General features: G+C 44.2%; 1 protein-coding gene across 2 annotated transcripts in view; it reads left to right on the top strand.

Moving 5' to 3' along the window:
- DUSP22 (dual specificity phosphatase 22) overlaps positions 1 to 23,663 on the top strand; it is a 264,351-nt gene extending 240,688 nt beyond the window's left edge. For both annotated transcript variants that reach the window (XM_063923058.1, XM_063923059.1), the window contains exons 5-7: positions 13,310 to 13,384; positions 19,197 to 19,368; positions 22,262 to 23,663. In XM_063923058.1, the coding sequence (XP_063779128.1) occupies positions 13,310 to 13,384; positions 19,197 to 19,368; positions 22,262 to 22,447 (433 nt within the window). In that variant the 3' untranslated portion in view covers positions 22,448 to 23,663. The remainder of the gene's footprint in view (positions 1 to 13,309; positions 13,385 to 19,196; positions 19,369 to 22,261) is intronic.
- Positions 23,664 to 23,893: the final 230 nt, after the last annotated feature.

Here is a 23,893-nt window from a genome sequence, read left to right as displayed (position 1 = left end):
AGCGAAGAGCCTTCTTCAGGGTCTCCCTGTCCTGATCCAGTCGGACAACATAACAGCGGTGGCGTATGTAAACCGCCAAGGCGGAACAAGGAGCAGGGCGACAATGGTGGAAGCCACAAGAATTCTCCGCTGGGCGGAACAGCACGTGAGCGCTCTGTCAGCAGTCTTCCTCCCGGGCGTGGACAACTGGGAAGCAGACTTCCTCAGCAGACACGATCTCCATCCAGGAGAGTGGGCTCTTCATCAAGAGGTATTTGCAGAAATGACAAGGCGTTGGGGAATTCCTCTGATAGACATGATGGCGTCTCGCCTCAACAAGAAACTTCCAAAGTATTGTTCCAGGTCAAGGGACCCCCAAGCCTGTGCGGTGGATGCCCTGGTGACTCCGTGGGTGTTTCAGTCGGTGTATGTTTTCCCTCTACTTCCTCTCATTCCAAAGGTGTTGAGGATCATAAGGCAAACAAGGGTTCAGATTGGCCACGGAGGGCCTGGTATCCGGATCTTCAGGAATTACTAGTGGAAGATCCCTGGCCGCTTCCTCTAAGAGAGGACCTGTTACTGCAGGGGCCCTGCCTGTTCCTGGACTTACCGCAGCTGCGTTTGATGGCGTGGAAGTTGAACGCCAAATTTTAGCTCGGAAGGGTATTCCCGGGGAGGTCACCCCCACTCTCCTTAAGGCTAGGAAGGAGGTCACGGCGAAACATTATCACTGTATTTGGAGAAAGTATGTGTCATGGTGCGAAACCAAGGCAGCTCCTCCGGAGGAGTTTCACTTGGGTCGTTTCCTCCATTTTTTGCAGGCAGGCGTGGATGCAGGCCTGAAATTGGGTTCCATCAAAGTACAGATTTCGGCTTTATCTATTTTCTTTCAAAAGGAATTGGCTGTTCTTCCTGAGGTTCAGACTTTTGTGAAGGGTGTGCTGCATATCCATCCTCCATTTGTGGCGCCGTGGGATCTTGAAGTGGTGTTGAAGTTTCTTATGTCTCACTGGTTTGAACCTTTGCGTAAGGTTGAGTTAAAGTTTTTCACTTGGAAAGTGGTCATGCTTTTGGCTTTGGCGTCTGCCAGACGAGTGTTGCTTGGTTGCATAGGGAGAGGAATCAGTAGCAGGAAAAAAGAAGTGATAATGCCACTGTATAGGTCATTGGTACCGCCCCATCTTGAATACTGTGTCCAGTTCTGGAGACCCTATATCCAGAAGGATATAAATACATTAGAGAGTGTACAAAGAAGGGCAACTAAAATGGTGCATGGCCTACATCACAAAACTTACCCGGAAAGGCTAAAAGATCTTAACATGTATAGTTTGGAGGAGAGAAGGGAAAGGGGAGCATGATAGAAACTTTCAAATATATCAAGGGTCTTAACAAAGTTCAGGAGGGAAACATTCTTCAAAGGAAAAGAAGTATTAGAACTCGAGGGCATACATTGAGACTGGAGGGGGGGAGGTTCAGGGGAAATTGATGTAAAAATTACTTCACAGAAAGGGTAGTGGATAAGTGGAATAGCCTCCCATCAGAGGTGGTAGAGGCTAAGACTGTAGGGCAATTTAAACATGCTTGGGACAGGCATATGAATATCCTTACAAAGAATTAAGGTTAAAAAAGGTTTGAGATTGCCTAAAGGATAAAATAAAATAGGGGCAGACTAGATGGGCCAAGTGGTTCTTATCTGCCGTCAAATTCTATGTTTCTATGAGTGTCCGAGTTGGCAGCTTTGTCTCACAAGAGCCCATATTTGATTTTTCATGTGGATAGAGCAGAATTGAGGACTCGTCGGCAATTTCTGCCGAAGGTGGTTTCTTCGTTTCACATTAATCAGCCTATTGTGATACTTGTGGCTACGGATGCTGTGGCAGTCCCAAAATCTCTCTATGTTGTAAGGGCTTTGAAATTTTATGTCGCCAGAACGGCTCTTGTTAGGAAAACAGAGGCTCTGTTTGTCCTGTATGCTTCAAGCAAGATTGGAAATCCTGCTTCTAAGCAGACTATTGCACGCTGGATTTGTAATACGATTCAGCACCCTCATTCTTCGGCTGGGTTTCCGTTGCTGAAGTCTGTAAAGACCCCTTCTACCAGGAAGGTGGGTTCATCTTGGGCGGCTGCCTGAGGGGTCTCGGCACTTCAACTTTGCCGAGCAGCTACATTGTCGGGTTCAAACACTTTTGCTAAGTTCTACAAGTTTGATACCCTGGCTGATGAGGACCTCATGTTTGCTCAGTCGGTGCTGCAGAGTCGTCCGCACTCTCCTGCCCGGTCTGGAGCTTTGGTATAGACCCCATGGTCCTTTTGGAGTCCCCAGCATCCTCTAGGACGTAAGAGAAAATAGGATTTTAATACCTACCGGTAAATCCTTTTCTCCTAGTCCGTAGAGGATGCAGGGCGCCCATCCCAGTGCTGACTGTTCCTTGCAGTTGTATTGATACTGGTTATGTTCGGTTACACGAGGTTGTGTATCGGTAATGTTAAGCTTGTTGCTGTTGTTTGTTCATACTGTTATCTAGTTTCCTGCTGACCCAGTTGTACGGTGTGTTTATGGTGTGGGCTGGTATGTTTCTTGCTCTTAGTTTAATAAAAATCCTTTCCTCGAAATGTCCGTCTCTCCTGGGCACAGTTCCTATAACTGAGGTCTGGGGGAGGGGCATAGAGGGAGGAGCCAGTTCACACCCAGTAAAAGTCTTTTTAGTGTGCCCATGTCTCCTGCGGATCCCGTCTATACCCTATGGTCCTTTTGGAGTCCCCAGCATCCTCTACGGACTAGGAGAAAAGGATTTACCGGTAGGTATTAAAATCCTATTTTTGGAGACTAGGATTAGTAAGCTTCTATTAGTGTTACCCTTCCGACATGTTCTCAGATAGTCTGGTTCAAAGCAGAACAAATTCTTATATCCCATTTATTGCAGATATGAATTGGCCAAGATGAAAAATGTCTGCCAAATAAATCTAAAAGCCTGATACAGAGCTGTACGTGAAATCGATGGGTTGCGTACAGCTCCAGTGGTGGGTGGATTACACATGTGCATGAGCTACTCTATGTCGTTGTATGCAGTGCCCCCTAAGACACAATATTTTGGATAGGGGTCCTGGACTGCACACCCTGGCTTCTTATAATGGGATGTGCTACCTTGCTGGGACTTAGTACTACCATTAAAATGATAACAACCGTAATATTCTTGGCATATATTGGCCATATATGAGCCTGCCCACCTACTTCACTGTGACCTCGTTGGGCATGTCCGTAACACTATAGGGGTTCGCCTCTGGGGCGCCGAACACCCCCAAAACTACCCCAGCCACGCCACCCCAAGGCATCACACAGAAAAGTGAGAGATCAGTGCTAAGCAAATGAAAGAGGCTGCTGAGTGTTAAAGAAAAAAAAAAGGGAGGACAGCAGTAAGGTGTCAGTGTGTTAGAAAGTGAGGTTAGCTGATCAGTGTTACAAGTGTAAAAGATATGTGAAAAATGCTACATAAATATAAAACAAACACAGGGTGATACAGGTTGAGTATCCCTTATCCAAAACGCTTGGGACCAGAAGTATTTTGGATATCGGATTTTTCCTTATTTTGGAATAATTGCATACCATAATGAAATATCATGGCAATGGGACCTAAGTCTAAGCACAGAATGCATTTATGTTTCATATACACATTATACACACAGCCTGAAGGTCATTTTAGCCAATATTTTTAATAACTTTGTGCATTAGACAAAGTGTGTGTACATTCACACAATTCATTTATGTTTCATATACACCTTATACACACAGCCTGAAGGTCATTTAATACAATATTTTGAATAACTGTGTATTAAACAAAGTTTGTGTACATTGAGCCATCCGAAAACAAAGGTTTCACTATCTCACTCCCACTCAAAAAAAAAAAATCTGTATTTCGGAATATTTGGATATGGGATACTCAACCTGTATTTGTGTTAAAAATAAATGTAAGGTGGTGATGCCCCAAAGTGGTACAGCCAGAGATATCCAGGGAGCTCCATGTACCAAAAGTTCACCCCCAAACTGACTTTGTATATAATTGAAAGGATCTTACCTATGCCTTTTGTGCAGTCAGCATGTGGTGGTTCCCTGTTTAAAAGCCTGAGAGGCAGTGGGTGGGGTGCTAATCCAGAAATGAGGGCGTCCCAAGCCCTCAGGTGTGTATACACACACATAATATAGACTATATTTCTCTGACGTCCTAGTGGATGCTGGGTACTCCGTAAGAACCATGGGGTATAGACGGGCTCCGCAGGAGACTGGGCACTCTTAAAAGAAAGATTAGGTACTATATCTGGTGTGCACTGGCTCCTCCCTCTATGCCCCTCCTCCAGACCTCAGTTAGTATCTGTGCCCGGCCAGAGCTGGATGCACCCCTAGGGGCTCTCCTGAGCTTCCTAGAAAAGAAAGTATTTGTTAGGTTTTTTATTTTCAGTGAGATCTGCTGGCAACAGACTCACTGCTACGTGGGACTGAGGGGAGAGAAGTGAACCTACCTGCTTGCAGCTAGCTTGGGCTTCTAAGACTACTGGACACCATTAGCTCCAGAGGGATCGAACACAGGCCCAGTCCTCGGTCGTCCGGTCCCGGAGCCGCGCCGCCGTCCCCCTTGCAGAGCCAGAAGAACGAAGAGAAGTTGAAAATCGGCGGCTGAAGACTCCGGTCTTCATTAAGGTAGCGCACAGCACTGCAGCTGTGCGCCATTGCTCCCTTAGCACACCACACACTCCGGTCACTGATGGGTGCAGGGCGCTGGGGGGGGGGGGGGCGCCCTGGGCAGCAATTAGATTACCTTACTTGGCGAAAAGCACATAATACAGTCTGATAAACTGTATATGTGCATTAACCCCCGCCATTAAAGTACATAAAAGGACAGAAGCCCGCCGCTGAGAGGGCCGGGCCTTCTTCCTCAGCACACCGGCGCCATTTTCTCTTCTCAGCTCAGCTGGAAGGAAGCTCCCCAGGCTCTCCCCTGCAGTATCCTGGTACACAAAGGGTAAAAAAGAGAGGGGGGGCACATAAATTTAGGCGCAAAACTGTGTATATAAGCTGCTATAGGGGGAAAATCACTCAGTATAGTGTACATCCCTGTATTATATAGCGCTGTGGTGTGTGCTGGCATACTCTCTCTCTGTCTCTCCAAAGGGCCTGGTGGGGGAACTGTCTTCAAATAGAGCATCCCCTGTGTGTGTGTGGTGTGTCGGTACGCGCGTGTCGACATGTCTGAGGTAAAAGGCTCCTCTAAGGAGGTGATAGAGCGGATATGTGTGTGGGAGGGTGTCTCCGTCGACAACGCCGACACCTGTTTGGATATGTGTAAGTGCTGAGGTAAAATTATTGCACAAAAGGTTAGGGAACAGAAAGGAAATCTACCCTGGTCTGTCCCTATGTCACAGAGTCCTTCAGAGTCTCTCTATGTTCACTATCCAAAATAACAAAGTATCGACACGGAGTTTAACTCCACTGTCGACTACGATAATGCAAAGTTACAGCCAAGAGGGCTAAAAGATATTCAATATATGATTATTGGAATAAAAGATGATTTGCATATCACTGATGACTCATCTGTCCCTGACACGAGAGTACACATGTTAAGGGGAAGAATGCTGAGGTAAATTTCCCTCCTCTCATGAGGAAAAAGAGCGGGAATCTCCAGACAAGAGACGGCAGCTTCCCACAAGAGAATTCTCAGGCTGTATCCTTTCCCCACTAGGGCCAGGATGTGTTGAGAATCTTCCCCTTGGGTGTCCTGTTTGCACTAGCTATTCTCAGGGATCCTGCAGATAGTGTGCACATTCTAGTATACTACCCAGACCGGCGATTGTGTCGGCATGGGTTTATAGCGCTGTGGCATCGTGGACAGGTACCTTATCAGCAGAGATTGAGACCCTAGTATGCATATAAATATTTTAAGATGTTGTCTTAAGTGATAGATATATAATTATAAAGCATGCCCAAAGGGACATGAGTATACTGGGTCCTAGAGACAAAAGCTATGTCGATTTCTGCTTGACGTGTCCTGTAGAATATACATTGGACAGATGATGCCGACTTAAGAGGCATATGGAAGGCTGAGGATTGTGTGGAGAAAGGTTCTCGGGCCTGGTCTCCACAGCTATAGCTGGTAATTCTGATATTTTGCCTTATATTCCTGCACAGCCTAGGAAAGCACGACATTATTAAATGCAGCTTTTCGAATAAAGAAACAAGAAAGTCTGAGGTGCGTCCTTTCTTGTCAGAGCCGGGGGCAGAGGAAAGAAGCTGTACAACACAGCTAGTCCCCAGGAACAGAAGTCCTCCCCGGCCTCTACACAAATCCACTGCATGTCGCTGGGGCTCCACAGGCGGAGCTAGGCCCGGTGGGGACACGCCTTTGTAACTTCAGCCACAAGTGGGTTCACTCCCTGTTAGATCCCTGGGCAATAGAAATTGTATCGCAGGGATACAGGCTGGACTGTGAGAAGATGCCCCCTTACCGAGGACGCGGCGGGCTTCCCCCCAAGAGAGGGAGCCAGTGTTAACTGCAATTCGTAAATTGTATCTTCAACAGGTGGTGGTCAAGGGTCCCCTCCTTCAACAAGAGGGTGTTATTATTCGACCATGTTATAATCCCGAAACCAGACGGTTCGGTTAGACCCATATTGTATTAAAATCCCTGAACATGTACCTGAAAAGGTTCAGGTTCAAGAGGGAATCGCTAAGAGCGGTCATTGCAAGCCTGAAATTAATCGGGACATAAGGGATGCATACCTTCGTGTCCCCATTTATCCACCTCATCAGGCGTACCTCAGAATTGCGGTACGGGATTGGCATTACCAATTTCACCAAGGTAATGGCGGATATGATGGTGCTCCTGCGGAAGCAAGATGTTACTATTATCACATACTTGGATGATCTCCTCATAAAAGCGAGATCAAGAGAGCAGTTGCTGGACAGCGTATCACCTTCTCTGGAAGTGAAACGGCAACACGACTGGATTCTATATATTCCGAAGTCGCAGTTGGTTCCTACAGCTCATCTGCCTCGCCTAGGCATGATCCTAGACACAGACCAGAAGAGGGTTTATCTCCCGATAGAGAGAGCTCAGGAGCTCTTGACACTGGTCAGGAATCCATTGAAAACCAAAACAGGTGTCAGTGCATCACTGCACTCGAGTGTTTGACCGATGGTCTATTCATTCGTATTTCTGAACTTTGCTAATCAAACCATTACGAATAGTCCAAACACTGCCGAGATTGGTGCTTAGTGAATTCCCGGATTGGGACTTTGAAAAAAAAAAACAAATCGGACAAACTCGAATTCTTAGTAAATATTGGCCCCTGGCTTCTTATAATGGCACAGCCATTAAGACACAGCCTGATTGACGGGCTGTGGCTGTTTGGGGGCAGGGAAGGGACAACACCATGCAGCCTCCCTGAAAACGTGAATTGTTGCCCCCATTTTATTGGAGTGCCAAGGCAATTGTCTGCGTCTTCCGAAGCAGATGTACTAGTCTCTGATACAGATGTGAGACAGCCATTCTGAGTAACCTGAGGGTTACTCAGATGCCCGATGCTTTCACAAGTAGCTCGATGCTGCATCTTCGGACACAGCAGTGATCACAGAAGCTGTCAGGAGGCATCTGTTACACAAGACATCTCCAGCTGTGCTAGCATATTTACACACAGCAGCTTCTTCCAACGGTGCAGATGTTCTGCGCCCACCTCTGAATCACCATGCATGACCTTTGAAATCTATGTACAATGTATCAGCTTGGAAATCCTGTAATATATATATAAAATATATATAACTAGCTGAATACCCGCGCTTCGCTACAGAATTTAAAGAATAAGGCCAATCTTTGTTAGGTCGCACGTCTGGGAGAATAATCCGCCTCTCTTTCTGCCCAGTCCTGCCTGTGATGCTGCCCTGTTCAGTGCTGTAAATGCTAGGACGACTGTATGTTAAATATGTTAAGTTTGCAGGCTGACTATGTCAAAGGGCCCTTGGTCTTCGTGCTTAGCTTTGACACTGAAGTATGCCTCTGCCCCTACTCGTGTGTGCCTCTACCCTTATCCGTAGGTGCCTCTGCTCCTACCCGTATGCCTTTGTCCCTACCCGTGTGTGCCTCTATCTTTACTTGTGTTTGCCTCTGCCCCTGCGCGTGGGTGCCGGGTGCCTCTGCCCCTGCCCGTGGGTGCCTCTGCCCCTGCCCGTGGGTGCCTCTGCCCCTGCCCGTGGATGCCTCTGCCCCTGCCCGTGGGTGCCTCTGCCCCTACCCGTGGGTGTCTCTGCCCCTACCCGTGGGTGCCTCTGTGTAAATTGCTCCAGCCATTCCAGAGTTATGCCGAAAACTATGGATTTTTACATGTCAATCCCTTCTCCTCCCCCCCCCCCCCCCCTCCCTAGGGGTGCTAGGGGGTGTCTTACCCCCACAGTATTTTTTTCCCAGATTGTAAATCATATGTGTACCAAGTTGGGTGTAAATTGCTCCAGGGATTTCAGCGTTAAGCCGAATACTATGGATTTTTACATGCTCTTTGCCCCTCAGTGAGACTGTGGCAACGGAGGCACATACTGACCCTCCTTGGGCCACTTTTTCCACGCTTCTGCATACGCTAGTTCACAAACTAACACCCCCTATGGGACCCTCAATGCCGGTACAACCGTATGTGGTCCCTGCAGCTAACCCACCGTGGGCAGATGATTTATTTGCTCAATTAAAGAAGTTGAACTAGTCCTTGACTGCTAAAAAGTCTGACCGACGCTCGCCTAAGTCCAAGAGGTCCTCTAAGCGAGCGCTTGTCTCCTCACAATCCACTGCTGTCACTGACACCTCGTCTGATGAAGACAGCACATACACTGACCCCACAGGTTCTGACTCAGATACGGCTGATGGGGAGGGTAGTTCACATGTGGATGTTACTGATCTTTTGGAGGCTATCAATTTAATTCTGCAGATTACGGATGATCCCGAGCCATCCGTTCCTCCTAAGAAACCAGATAGGTTCAAGCGTCAGAAGGTGGTTAAACAGGTTTTACCTCACTCTGACCACCTAGTGGATATACGTCAGGAACCCTGGGAAAGCCCGGGTACGAAATTTGTGCCTCAAAAGAAAATGCTGGCTCACTATCCCCTCGCGCCAGGGCTGTCTAAGAATTGGGAAACGCCTCCTCCAGTGGACTCACATGTGGCTAGGATGGTGGTTTCCTCAGCTCTACCTGTCACTACCGTCACGTCTCTAAAAGAGCCTATGGATAAACGTTTAGAGTGTTGTTTGAAAGTGATTTACATCCTCACGGGTGCTGCACAAAGGCCCACTATTGCAGCTACATGGGCTGCAGAGGCTATTGAAGCATGGGCCTTGGCGTTAGAAGTTGAAATCTCTTCTGACCATGCTAGACGTTGCTTGTCATATATTGTCACAGCTTCTTGATATATTAAAGAGGCGGCTTCTGATGCCGGTATCCTAGCAGCCAAGGCCTCTACTACGTCAGTCCTGGCTCACAGGATATTGTGGCTGAGATCCTGGTCTATGGATCTGGACTCTAGAAAAACCCTGGAGGTACTCCCTTTCAAGGGAGATATTCTGTTTGGGGAGGACTTAAATAAGATAGTGGCTGACTTGGCTACTGCCAAAACTGCCTGTCTGCCTAATACAGCTCCTTATGTGTCGTAGGCCAAAGGCACGTCCTTTCGCCCCTTTCATCCTTCAAGTAAAGCAAAAGGTCAGGCGTACCAAAAGCAGGCCCGCACTTCCAAACCTGGTAAGCCGAAGCCCAAAAGAGCCTGGGCTGCCCGTCAGCCAGCTGCCAAGACCGATAAACCTGCCGCATGACGGGGCGGGGATCCCAGGGAGGGGGGGGGGGGGGCTTCTAGGGTATACCCAGGAATGGTTGCAGATGTCTGGATACGGGAAGTCGTCACCCGAGGTTACGCCATAGCCTTCAAAAACTGACCCCCTCATCGAGTTTGCCAAACAGACGTCCCGTCGGACCAGACAAAGGCAAACACTCTGCATTCGGTGGTACAGACCCTCCTGGATACAGGAGTCGTAGTACAGGTGCCTCTTGCTCAGAGGGGCCGGGGGTACTATTCTCTGCTGTTTCTTGTCCCGAAACCGAATGGGTCCTCCCGGCCCATTCTCAACCTCAAGGCACTGAACAGGTTTGTGAAGGTTTCCAAGTTCCGTATGAAAACCCTTCGCTCTATAGTTCTGGCCTTGGAACCTGGGGACTACATGGTCTCCCTGGACATACATGATGCTTACCTGCATATTCCTATAGCAGTGTCACATCAACAATACCGGAGGTTCGCTATTGGCAACCTACATTACCAGTTTCGGGCATTACCTTTTGGTTTAACAACGGCTCCGCGAGTCTTCACCAAAGTTATGGCGGTGATGACGGTGGTACTCCGCCGTCAAGGGGTCAGGATACTGCCATATCTGGATGACTTGTTAATCCTGGCATATTCCCCAGATCTTCTCCTGTGTCATCTGGATATGACGGTCCGGTTTCTACAAGCCGACGGGTGGCTCATCAACTGGAAGAAATCCCCCCTGGTCCCTGCTCAGAGCATGGTGCACCTGGGAGCGCTGTTGGACACTCACAACCAGAGGTTGTTCTTGTCTCAGGAGAAAGTCCTGAAGCTTCAGGACAGGATTCGTTGCTTCCTTTCTCATCCGCAAGTGTCGATACATTCGGCGATGCGGGTGCTGGGCCTCATGGTGTCAGCATTCCACATGGTGGAGTATGCTCAATTCCATTCTCGCCCCCTCCAGAAACTGATTCTAGCCAAGACGGTCTACCTCACCGGATCAGGTCTCAAATGATCTCATTGACTCCGGAGGTCCGTCTGTCGCTGCTCTGGTGGCTCCAGGACCAACAATTGTGCAGGGGCCGTCCCTTCTGGATATCCAACTGGGTCCTGTTGACAACAGATGCCAATCTAAGAGGTTGGGGCGCGGTGCTGTAGCAGTACTCCTTACAGGGTTGGTGGACCAAGGAGGAATCTCTCCTCTCGATCAACATTCTGGAGTTGCGGGCGGTCTTCAATGCGTTGAACCTGGCCCAGCATTTAATTCAGAACCGTCCTGTTCAAGTACAGTCGGACAACACCACCACAGTGGCTTACATAAATCATCAAGGCGGCACTCGAAGCCGTTTGGCAATGAAGGAAGCCTCACGGATTCTACAGTGGGCAGAACGCCATCTGTCGGCAATATCAGCGATATTCATTCCGGGAGTCCTGAATTGGGAAGCGGACTTTCTCAGTCGTCAGGACGTGCATACCGGCGAGTGGGGCCTCCACCCAGAAGTGTTTCAACTCCTTGTGGAAAGGTGTGGTCTTCCAGATGTGGATCTGATGGCGTCTCGACACAATCACAAGGTTCCGGTCTTCAGAGCAAGGACAAGGGATCCTCAAGCAGCATTTGTGGATGCACTGGCGGTGCCGTGGAGGTTTCGGCGGCCGTACGTGTTCCCTCCGGTGTCACTCCTGCCCAGGGTAATTCGGAAGTTCAAGCATGAAAGAGGAACTCTGCTACTTATAGCTCCGGCGTGGCCCAGACGGCACTGGTTCTCAGACCTGCAAGGCCTATCGTCAGAGCATCCACTTCTACTTCCACAGACCTCCTCGTTCAGGGCCCTTGTGTCTACCAGGACCTAGCCCGGCTATCTTTGACGGCGTGGCTCTTGAAGCTTCCGTCTTGAGGACTAAGGGTTTTTCTGAAGAGGTCATTAAAACTATGTTGCTGGCCCGGAAACTGGCTTCTGCTCGGATTTACCATAGGGTCTGGCATTCATACTTTGGTGCGCATCTAACAATTATGACGCTTCCAAGTTTAGTACAGCCAAACTTTTGGCTTTTCTGCAGCAGGGCCTAGATTTAGGCCTGTGTCTGACCTCCCTCAAGATTCATATTTCTGCCTTTTCGGTGTGGTTTCAGAGAAAAATTGCGACTTTACCTGATGTTCATACTTTCACTCAGGGTGTGTTGCGTATCCAACCTCCCTATATCCCGCCTATGGCTCCTTGGGACTTGTTGGTGGTTTTGGAGGTGTTGCAGGAGTTTCCATTTGAACCTCTTGGTTCAGCTGACCTTAAGTGGCTTTCCCTTAAGGTGGTGTTCTTGCTGGCTATTGCCTCTGCTAGAAGAGTGTCGGATCTGGGTGCCTTGTCTTGTAGTTCCCCATATCTGATTTTTCACCGTGACCGGGCGGTTCTTAGGACTCGTCCCGGATATTTACCTAAGGTGGTTTCTTCGTTCCACCTTAATCAGGAGATTGTGGTTCCAGCGTTTGTCTCTCCTGATTGGTCTCCCAAAGAGCGGTCTTTGGATGTGGTACGGGCTCTCCGTATCTATGTGAAGAGAACTGCTTCTATTCGAAAATCTGATTCTCTCTTTGTTTTGTTTGGATTTCACAAACGTGGCTGGCCTGCTCGCAAGCAGACCCTGGCCAGATGGATTAGAATGGTGATTGCACATGCTTATGTGAAGGCTGGTCTGTCAGCTCCTACTCACATTACGGCCCATTCTACTCGGTCTGTTGGACCTTCTTGGGCGGCCCACCGTGGTGCGACTCTTGATCAGTTGTGCAAGGCGGCTACGTGGTCCTCCGGGAAAACGTTCATATGGTTCTATGCCTTCGATACTGCCGCTTCCCAGGATGCTTCCTTTGGACGCCGGTTTCTTGTGCCCGCTACAGTGCATCCCCTCCCATAAGGAACTGCTTTAGGACATCCTCATTGTCCAGACTTGTGGAGCCCAGTGTATCCCGCAGCAGAAAACGAGTCTTATGGTAAGAACTTACCTTTGTTAAAACTCTTTCTGCGATGTACACTGGGCTCCACAAGGCACCCACCCTGACGCACTTAGCTTCTTTGGGTTGATATGGCATTAGCCGCTGACACTTCTCTTGTCGTGAGAATGTGGTGTATGTGGCTACTAACTGTTGTCGTCTCTTTTCCTGCTACTGCTTTGGGCTGGTTAACTAAAACTGAGCTCCTGTGCTGGGAGGCGGGGTGATATAGGAGGCGGCACTGTGCATTCTGGGAACAGTCAAAGGTTTGAGTCTGTTGGTGCCTCGGATCAAGATCCTACTCTACACCCCATTGTCCAGACTTGTGGAGCCCAATGTACCTCGCAGAAGAAAGAGTTTTAACAAAGGTAAGTTCTTACCATAAAACTCGTTTTTGAATAACTGGTACAGATCTAGCTATTTTTAACAGAATTCTTATGGCTGCTTCACTGAACAAAACCAGAAGGTAAATAGTGTCCAGTATTATACATATGAGTATATGACTGATTTCTTCTTTGTTGCCTCCCAGGATACAACATTTTAAAGAGAGTACAGAGTTTATTCACAAATGCCGATTGAAAGGTGAAGGCTGTCTCGTTCACTGGTATGTACCATTCCAGTCTTTAAGAAATGGCTTAATTTTAAATCTACAGTACCTACATACTGGTAATTTGCAGAGGCAAGTTCAGTAAAATCTATTTTCCTATGTTCTATTTTGTGATGAATAAAGATTTGAGAAAGTGATAGTTAGAGCTTGATATGAGAAAGTGAGATAGATGTGTACTGTATGTCCCTAATGTATGTGGGGCTGTTTTCCCACTCTTCAGCTCTGCAGAACACGGCTGTGCATCACTAATCAAAAGTAATTGATATATGAGACGTGCACAAACCATATTATCGATTAATGCTTGCATAATGCCATGGACCTCACATTTGTATAGATCAAGTCTGCTGTGTTTGTTTTTTATATAATGGGTGTGTCATTACTCCAGTGTCTGCACTGACCTTCACATAAACTATAGTAATTAGCAATCCCAACCTATGAAAGTGCACATTATCAGCCTCCCGCCAACTTGTCATTGCAACATCTTTGTATATATAGTGAACCTGGGTTATCCGGGTACTGTTTTCCTGCAGTTGAGGAGGAAGTAATATTTCATTGTACTTGGCAAGAGAGAGGGGTGCATAAGGGAATAATTGCAAAATGACATGTTTTAATTGTAAATTCACACAGTGGGTTTGATTGTTGCCGTAACTAATGTAGCTAATACAGTGGTTCTCAAACTGTTTGCTGTGGCACCCTTGGGTGCCTCAGGACACTTGCAGGGGTGACTTGGATTGGTGGTCCAGGACCAATTCAAGTTATTTAAGGTCAATGGAATAGGCAAAACCAGTCCTGGAGGCTACCAATCATAATTTATGTAGGAAAACAGAAGCAAATCCTGTCCCTCACCACATAATTGAACATAAGGATGACATTTAAACACAATTTACTTAATTTAATAGTTATTTCTATATTTTTTAGTAAAGGACATTTGGTCTAAGGGTATCTTGAAAAAAAATCTGATACTCTAGGGCACAGTAACTCAAAGTTTGGGAACCACTGAGCTAATACATTAGATATAATGCATAGTGGACACAATTTTGATATTAAGTGAAATACATTTCCTTTTACATTTATTTGAATAATAGGATAATAAATAAATAAAGAAGAATACTAGGTCATGTTTCTGGTTATTCCCCAAACTGTTAAATTCTGACATTTAAATGAAAAACCATTGCCCATAAATAAGCTCTACCCAGATTTACCCATTCTCACCTACAACCCATCCAGCATGTCCCAACTCACCCTATCATGCACACATTTTGTCCAAGCTAAACTGTGTACCAGCCAACCATTCTCTTAAGGCTATGAGTTTGAGGCTGTTCCGTCAAAAAATGGGACTGTTGGTAGGCCAGTAATACCCTCAAATGCAGGAGGACAGTTATGTATCCCTCCTCTCCCCATAGCTTTATTTCGGGGGGTTTCTGATTGCCCTCTCCTAGAGCAATTGTATTACACACCTTGTAATTGAAGTTTACTGCTAATTGCTACTACTTATAGAGCCTCAGGTCCTTGCACTGAGATGTTTTAACTAATAGCATTTACCAGAATTCTCAGGTTTTGGCTTTACTGTTATATCATGCAAGTTAAGTATGGGATACCTTTGGCACTAAAAATAAGATTTTTGGTTCTTTTAAGTCTTTCTCGATCTGGGGGACACTTCTTGACCCTGGAGTTTAGTGAGAGTTGAGTAGCAAGCACTTTGGGGTCTGATCATGAAGAAGTGAAACGTGTGGGGAAGTGAATCAGTGGAGAAGTTGCTCATTGCAACCAATCAGCTGCTACGTATAATTTTATAGAAGCACTTTATAAATGTTACCTCAACACTGATTGGTTGCCACAGGCAACTTCTCCACTGGCACACTTCTCCACACTTTTCACTGATTCATGAATAGACCCCTGTATTGGTTAACTTTTTGCAATATATAAACTCCTACCCTCCAACCCATTTTTCAGTTTGAACTTGAACCAAATCACATAGAAACAGTATTTTAATGTAATCTGCCCTAAACACATGTACATAAACAAACACACACTTTTTTTTGGCTTGTAGGGAACCCATGCATGTACAGGGAAAGTATACAAACCCCACACAGTTAGGGCCACGGTGGGAATCAAACCATTGACCTCAGTGCTGTGAGGAAGCATGGGTATCGGTGGAAAAATGTAAGCTAGATGAAATCTCCAAGGGACAATGATTGCATCTATTAGAAAGGCTAACAGATGACTGTGGATGCAGAGACCACTCCATGAAGAAGGTAATCAGAATGGTTTGTTGATTCAGAAAGTCTGTCTTCCAATATGCTATTCCTTGATAAAGACTGCAGATATTGCTGGAACATGAACCTCTGCCAATTTAATCTCTGAAAAGATTCTCCCATTGCAGGGGGACTTTGTCCGCCTAATGATTTATGTATGCTACTGCTATAGCATTGTCAGACTTGATTCATACAGGTCTTCCCTGATTAAGTGATTGTTCTTTCTTCAGTGCATTTAGAATCACTCTTAGAGCCTGATTTAGAGACGGACACCATAGCAATTATAACTGAGTTTTCGCACGCAGCGAATCTTCAGAAATATGCTAATGATGCTTCCACAAGGATTTGTACAGAGATCCCCGCTGACAGTATATCTGATAAGCTGCTTGCTTACAAAGATGCACCATCAGACCTCTATACAATTCTATGGTTGCTGAGAAGGTCAGTTGCAAGTAAGCTGCTGGAGCTTTTACAGCTGTGTACGAATTTGCAGCAGCAGGCTTACACACACCTGAAACGGTCAAGAAACGCCAATGCCTTTGAAGCCACCCTATGTTACCTCCCACAAACGGTCACTACCTGTCACTCACTTTGCAAATAAATCCTCACTGCGTCTTTGCAGTGCAACTTAGACCTATGCATAGTAAAAAAATAAATTGCTCAACTGCCTTGTTTAAGTCTTCTGATCGGATACACCACTTGAGGGACTCTCTTGTAACTTGTGAATGGATGATGACCTGAGTCAATAATTGATGGTTGGACCACAACCAAGCATTTAAAATGTTTAATTGGAACAACCTGTGCAGTCTGTCATACTGGACCATTTCGAACAAGAGCACCATCTTTCCTAGTTCATACAACAAAGAACCTATAGACTCCAGATCTTCAAAAGTTTGTGAACTGAATGTCTCTGATCTTTTTCTTTGGCAAGAAGACCATGGCTAATTGTGTATTGACACAAGGTCTAAAAATCTCATGCACTGACTGGGAATCTTCTTGGATTTTTGTCATTTGATAACCCAGCCATGGGGACTGTAGGACCCCTACTGCCCTTTACAAATCTACTTGAGGAGCACTCTTAAAATCTGCTTTGAACAGCAGATTGTCTAAATAGAGAACAGTCCTAATTTCCGTAATCTTAGAAGGCCTGCCATGATTTGAAAATGTCTTCCCTCGACTGCATACAAGATGTGTCCACATACACCTTTCCTAAAATCTAGCCATGTGGCTCGATTTGGCATGCAATGAACTCTGTGATTTAGCCACGCCTTGGGATTTTTCATAAAATTTTCTACTTTAATCTGCTAGTTTACACAAATTATTATGCAGCAATTTTTTTTAAATAATCCATCCAGTCGCTACTCATGGAAAAGCAGCTTAGCCGTGCTACGAATGTCATGCCAAATGAAGCAGAAAAGGAAAGGTGTAAGTGGACACATCTGTGTGTTAAACTACATTATGAATTTCCTAACTGAGCACTTGGAAGTAGGCATCCTTGTCTTAAAAAACATGTTTTCCTCCATACTGTTTGACTGGTCTTACAGATTCCATTCTGAATCTGCCTACCTGCATTCTTGTATTCAAGTCTTTAAAATGTAAAATTGGTCTGTGACTCACATCTGGTTTTTGGACTAAAAACAAATTGAACTCAAATTCCATTTCTTTTTGTTTTTCTTGTACTGGGATAAGCACTGCCAAATCCAGAAGAGCTGTGACTGCTTGAAATAATACCACACAGTTCTGTCTGTTGCTCGGTAACCTTGTTGAAAAGTACCATCTGGTGGTGGACATGAAAGAAGAAGGCTGTAACCTGTCAACCAGAAGAAGTCCTTCTCCACTGGTCCTTGAATAACTGAAGACTGGTACCTACCACAGACACGTCTGGGTGTATCCTCTTCCTGCCATGCAGACTTATCCTGGAGGCTAGGCACTTGTTTCCCTGGCTCAGGCCTTATTTTTTCTTCCTCTTACAAAACCTGGTAGAGGTTATCCCTGGCCTGAAAGGATGTAGATGACTGCCCCATTTAAATAGTAATTGAAAGGACCGAATCTTAGACTTCTAAAACTTTCCTGTAGGTAAAATTTAACTTTACCTCCCGTGGCCTCTGAAATAATTTTATCTAGCTCTGGGCCAAACAATAACTTTCATTTTGAAAGGTAAGCTCCTAAAAAGGTATTTGTATTGGGATCCACTGTTATTTTAACCATAGTATACGCATAGTCTCAACAGCTAGCCTAGAAATATTTGACTGTACTAAAGACATTTCTAAAGTGGCTTCTCCCATATAATCATCTTCTACTATGAGCTGTTCTGCAATAGATAACCGAGACTTAGAACTGTGTGACTGTGGGCCTAATTCAGGGATGTACTGTATATTAAGCCTGATGTTTACAGATCTGTCCATGCGCAGAAATTGCACTTCACATGTGCAGATCCAGGGCTGTGATGTCACTTGCAGTGCCCCAAATGCCGCTACATGCTGCTAGCATTTGGGGGTGGGGACGGGAAGAATAACAGCAAATGGGGGGGGGTTTGACCCTGTTTTCCCGACGTGCTGAAGCAAGTGGCTTCACTGCCTTCAGCAGCATGAATCTACCGGCCATCCTAAGTTTCCTGAGGGTTACTCAGATGACCAATGTTCATGCAGATGACCCGATGCTATGTCCTTGGGTTCACCAGTGGATCAGAAAAGCCAACAGGAGGCGTCTATTTACACAAGATACCTCTTGCGGCGTTACCATATTATCGCACAGCAGCTGCATCCAAAGACTTAGTGGCTGTATGATCAGCTTATAGCTCAAAATCAGGACCTGTATTCCTTGTGCCAAAATATCAGTCCGCTTTTCCATTACCTTGGCTACCCAAGCTGAATACTAGAAATTGCCACAGCAGCTACATAATAGGTTTAAAAATACTTTTGCACTTCTCATCTGTGCCCTCTTTTAAAGAGGGCACATCTGGAATAGGGAAAGCCATAGCCTTAGATAAATGAGCTATAGGAGCATCCATCGTTGAATGTTGTCTGTAAGCTGTCTCCTTGAATTAGATACATAGAAGGAAGCCTGCGTGTGATCTTACATTTCTGTTCAGGATTAAGCCCATGGTTCAGCTACCAATTCTGACAATAAAGGAAATAACACATATCTTTTTATTATTCCCTTTGTTCTAAATAAATTATCAAAGAGAGTATCCTGAGTTTTGATATCCCTAAGGTCCAAGGACCAATGCACTGCTTTAACCTGGTCATCCACCATCTGAACACCTATTCCTAATGATATACTATCTAACCTAGTGCTGACCTGGAGCTTATATACTACAAGAAGCTTACCTATTAAGTGCTAGCTCCTCAACCCTCACTTCACCCCATGGTCAAGTGTTGTCACCTAGATGGAGGAAAGAGATAATCGGTTACTCTCTGTGAGAAAGGGGAAGGATAGGTGAAATAAAAACAGAAATATAGAATTCCCCTTTAAATAATGTAAGCAATGACCAGTTTGTATAAAATGCGACTACATTAAAATGTAACTTTGAAATTCACCCTGTGATCCTTAAGTTTGGCAGGTGTTTCCAGAAGTGTGACTTTGGTAGTCGCGTATGTCATGACAATCACAGATTTGGGATGGGAAGATGCTCTGGCCGCTGTTAGAGGTGCAAGAACATGTGCCAACCCAAATATGGGTTTTCAGAAACAACTCGAGGACTTTGGAAAACATGACGTACATCACGTAAGTAACCATAAAACATGGACTGAGTTAGTATTGCATGGCAGTATGTAGTTCTGGTCAAGTTAGGAAATTATCATGTGACACAATACAGAATGCTATACATTGTTGTCACTATCATAAGGTAGGATGTGTTTTTTTACGGTGAAGGGAAAAGTATGAGTTAACTGTTAAATTCTATGTTTAAATGCTGACTCATTCCACTAGACTAGAAAATCCACAGTAGGTCACAAACACTTTATTTGCCTCCCTTCCCTCACCACTAAACATACTTGAAGCTGACTGCATTAATTCCTTGTACATATTGGAATAGAGAACATTTACATGACAGAATTCTGGTTTCTGAGAATGGCAGGATTCTGTTTATGGAAGAATAGTACACTGTACATTAGGCATCAAAAAGGTCTGCTTGTCAAGAACATTTATATAAATTACTATTACAGGAGAGAGCAATGTGTTCCCCTAGTCCTTTTCCATAATTTTACAATGTGATAATGTGCCGCATTTGCGTCTGCGCCCATTATGTCACTCAGTAATATAGTTGACCCCTAACTTCTGTCCCCTTACATGACCACCTAGGTAGATATAGTAGTTATGCCAGCCCTGCGTGTTTATAGTAAATTACAATAGGAGTTAAGTCATATGTGTTAGAGCAGGGATGGGGAACATTTGGCCCTCCAGCTGTTGTTGAACTAGACATACCAGCATGCCCTGCTACAGCTTTGCTATTTGGCTATGCTAAAACTGTTGCAGAGCATAATGGGTTGTGTAGTTCAACAACAGCTCGAGGGTCACAGGTTCTCCATCCCTGTGTTAGAGTGTAGGCTCCATAGTGACAATTTAATGCTTGTGCTCCTGCAGCTCATGTCTAAACTGGCCTAGAGCTAATTCAGTTGTTTTGAGCAACCAGCCCCCGATTTATTGCCGAACCCTCCTGAGGTGCAAGCAGAAATCCACGTAAAGGAGAGCTTTGGGGCTGGATATGAGTGCCTGGCACTCCTTAACTGCAGTGCGCCCTGCACTGAGCACAGGAGAAACCACTTTAAGTGGTTAATCTCATGCATTTGGAATGTGGCTGTCAAGGGGCTGGTCACTTTTCACAATTGAATAGCGTCCAGTCACATTAGACAAAGCTACGGATGTGATAAACAATGGAATCACCCCCAAAGAGTAAATGTATGAACATTCAGTAAAAAGTGAGATAGTAAATAGGATAAAAAAAGGTTTATAACCTTGCCGATGGGCCATTAAAATAAGTGAAATGTTTGGTAGGCATTAACTCTAGTGGTCAGTAAAAATAATACACCCTACTGAAAGCATTATCCAGCATTTATAAACAATGACCCACTTCTTATGCCCGCTTATTGCACTGATGGCAGAGCTTAGATCCTGCCCAGCTTACGCACTCACACTTCTCTGCAGGGCATGAATACTACTTTGAAGACGTTTGGACTTAAAAACACTACAGACAGTAAATAAAGACATTGCACTGTATGTTATATAAAAATGAAACATTCACATGGAATGCCCCTGTACAGATTGGATACGTATGCAAACACTAGTGATGAGCGGATTCGGTTTTACTCTGTTTTACTCGGTTCTCAAAACCGAATCTTATTGGCTATCCAAAACACGTGACATCAGTGAGCCAATAAGATTCGGTTTTGAGAACCGAGTAAAACCGAATCCGCTCATCACTAGCAAACACATGTGTTTAATTCAATTTATTATGAGTGAACCAGTGCAACTGAATATAGGATGGAATCTTAGGTTGCATTAAAAAAAAAAAATAAGTAGAACCACTGCAAATATTATTTGTATCCATTGGTAATAAAATGCATAGCAGAGATCCACAGAAGGAAGCCAGAAATGAGTTCAAATTGTAGGAGGACATTTACTGATGCATGTTAACAATACTCTTAATGGAGCAGCCCCCTGACAGTGTGTCTTCAACTGTGAAGTGTCATCTCTAAAGGTGTTTCCCAATCACATAGATCAGCCAATTGGGTTTGAAGAAATTGATGAAATGGTAGGGACTTTCCATCTTCCTCCATTCTCAACCTAGGGCCTTAGTCATTTCTAGGGCATGTTTCTAATGTATATGATTGTTACTAAAGCATAAAACAAATGATCAATGAGTTGAAAACCATTTAACTGTTATTAGAAACAAGTTCCCAGGGTAGTTAACACATTAGTCAAATTGTAAGCTAGCTGTGAAAATTTTAAGGAAAAAAATCATTTTCAATTCATGTGCAGATTTAATTTGTCAAAACCGACACATACTGTAGAATCCTCTTTTTACTATTTTGCAAAGGTGGATTATTGGTGAAACAAGAAGCACAAACTATATTTTTTTTTTTTTTTTTAGTATTTATGAGACTGGGGAAAAAAATAGTTTTTAGTTCCCTTTCTTGAAATTTCAATAAATAAACACTTTTGGGCATTCGGGAACATTTTTTTCAATGTGTTAAAAAGACAAACGTTTTTTTTCTGAAAATAGTCTTCAGAAAAAAATAATATAATTTGTATGGGTAATGCATGAAAAAAAAAATTATATTGATATTGGAATGTGATGAGCGCAAATGTAAAGGGGTGAGGTCTTGTCTGATCTTCTTTGTCCAATACTCCAGCTAACAGCATTTAAATTACTGTAGCTAAGACCCAGGTTTATCAAGCCTTGTAGAGTGATAAATTGCATGGTCATAACGTACCAACCAATCAGCTCCTGTCATTTTTCAAACACAACCTGTAACATGCCAGTTAGGAGATGATTGGCTGGTACTTTATCTCCGTGCAATTGTTCACTCTCCAAGGCTTGATAAATTTGGGCCTATGCTACCATGTACTCCATGGGCCATTGTTTTAATGAAGTGTTATTTTTATATTATTACTGTAGCTCAGAAAGTGGCTGAAGGAGACATACGGAGAAAGTCCTTTCCTTGATGAGGATGAAGCCAAACAACTTGCTGCCAAACATAAGCAACAAGAGGAGGAATCCAGCGCTGGGACTTCAAACCGACAGTGGAATCACTTAACCCCTCTCTCATCTCTTGCTTACAGCAATTACACGACAGAGACATAAGTTTCTACTGTAGCACTGTATCTACTGTCTAATGTACTTTACACAAGTCACCATTCAAAAGTATATAAGCAGACACCACATTGGTTATTGGCATCCAATGAAAGTAAAGATTCAGTATAATATAACATGTCTTAAGAAAGTATATTGATGTCTATATCACGGCAGAGAAGAGCAGTGTATTCCAGAAGTGCAATCTAGAGTGTGAATAAAAATCTATACTGATCTTGGAAGAGGGTTAATTCCACTATTGTGTTTTCTTGGCATCCTGGCACTTTATTATATGTGTATCTACACAAGTCCCCTGAAAGCTTTGTTATAAGCGAGCACTGTATTATAGCTTTTACTGTGCTTCTGTTTTTAATGTATAGTTTTAAAGTTTCTACCTCAAGATGCCATTTATTTGTACAGTTACCAAATTGAGCCATTTGCTCTCCTAGCCAGTAATACAAGTTGATTTTTTTTCTCAGGTAGAGTAAAAAGGGAGATGGTTGAACCACTGGGTTCCAGGATAGATCTGCTGTTTCTATGGTGCCATAATAGACTCAGGTAATGAATACATTATGTTCTCCCCACTGGCCGGGTACAATAGCAAGGGTCTCTTTTACCTGAAATAATTTTCTCATTAATACTGCTGAATACATAATTTTGCTAAATAAATGTAGGATTATTAGATGTTGCAGCTCTTCATGAAAATATACTGTGCTAAATACAAGGAAATATAGTTAAAACAAAACTATACCAATATCATACTTAATAAGAAACATCATGTAAACCTACTACTGTGTAATGTATTATGTGAAAGAAACATTTTCTTAATGTTTATGTAAAATGGCAAATAATTCCACAGTGCATTGAAATATGGCAAATCCGTGATATACAGATAAATGTATCGAGGCTTTGGGGAATCAAAAACCATAAACTAAGTCATATTTGCAGAAACATATCAGTCCTAGTAAGGACTTTGCACTATAATAACAAAACAAAAAAAGTACTTAAGGTGACAAATGCACATTTTTGAAACTGCTATGGTGACTTAGTGACATGGGATTCTCTTGTGTGCACATCTTCTCTCCATCACTGGATTCTTCCTCATAATGTCACTGGTCATATATATGTTACTTTGTTAGGAAAAACCTTGAACTTGGCATATGACAGAGGCAAGAATACTTTCTTTTATGTATGTGGTTGCTTAAATAAAAGTTTATATTTATCAGAATATTGTTTTAACACAAATTCAAGTATTTGTCATTTGCTCTATTCTCTGTACTGTTGTCATGTTATCAGGGTTGGATTGCTACCTAGAGAGTTCAGGAAAGACCAGGTAGCAGGAACTTCAGGAGATACGACATTGGGGGGTGAACAAAAAAAGATGCAGGTGCATTTTATCTGGCACATACTGTATGTAGTGAGGTAACACTGGTATATCTATAACAATACTCTTAACTT

This window comes from Pseudophryne corroboree, chromosome 5 (genome assembly GCF_028390025.1).
Source record: "Pseudophryne corroboree isolate aPseCor3 chromosome 5, aPseCor3.hap2, whole genome shotgun sequence".
NCBI lineage: Eukaryota > Metazoa > Chordata > Amphibia > Anura > Myobatrachidae > Pseudophryne > Pseudophryne corroboree.
This window is presented reverse-complemented; position numbering and strand designations above follow the sequence as displayed.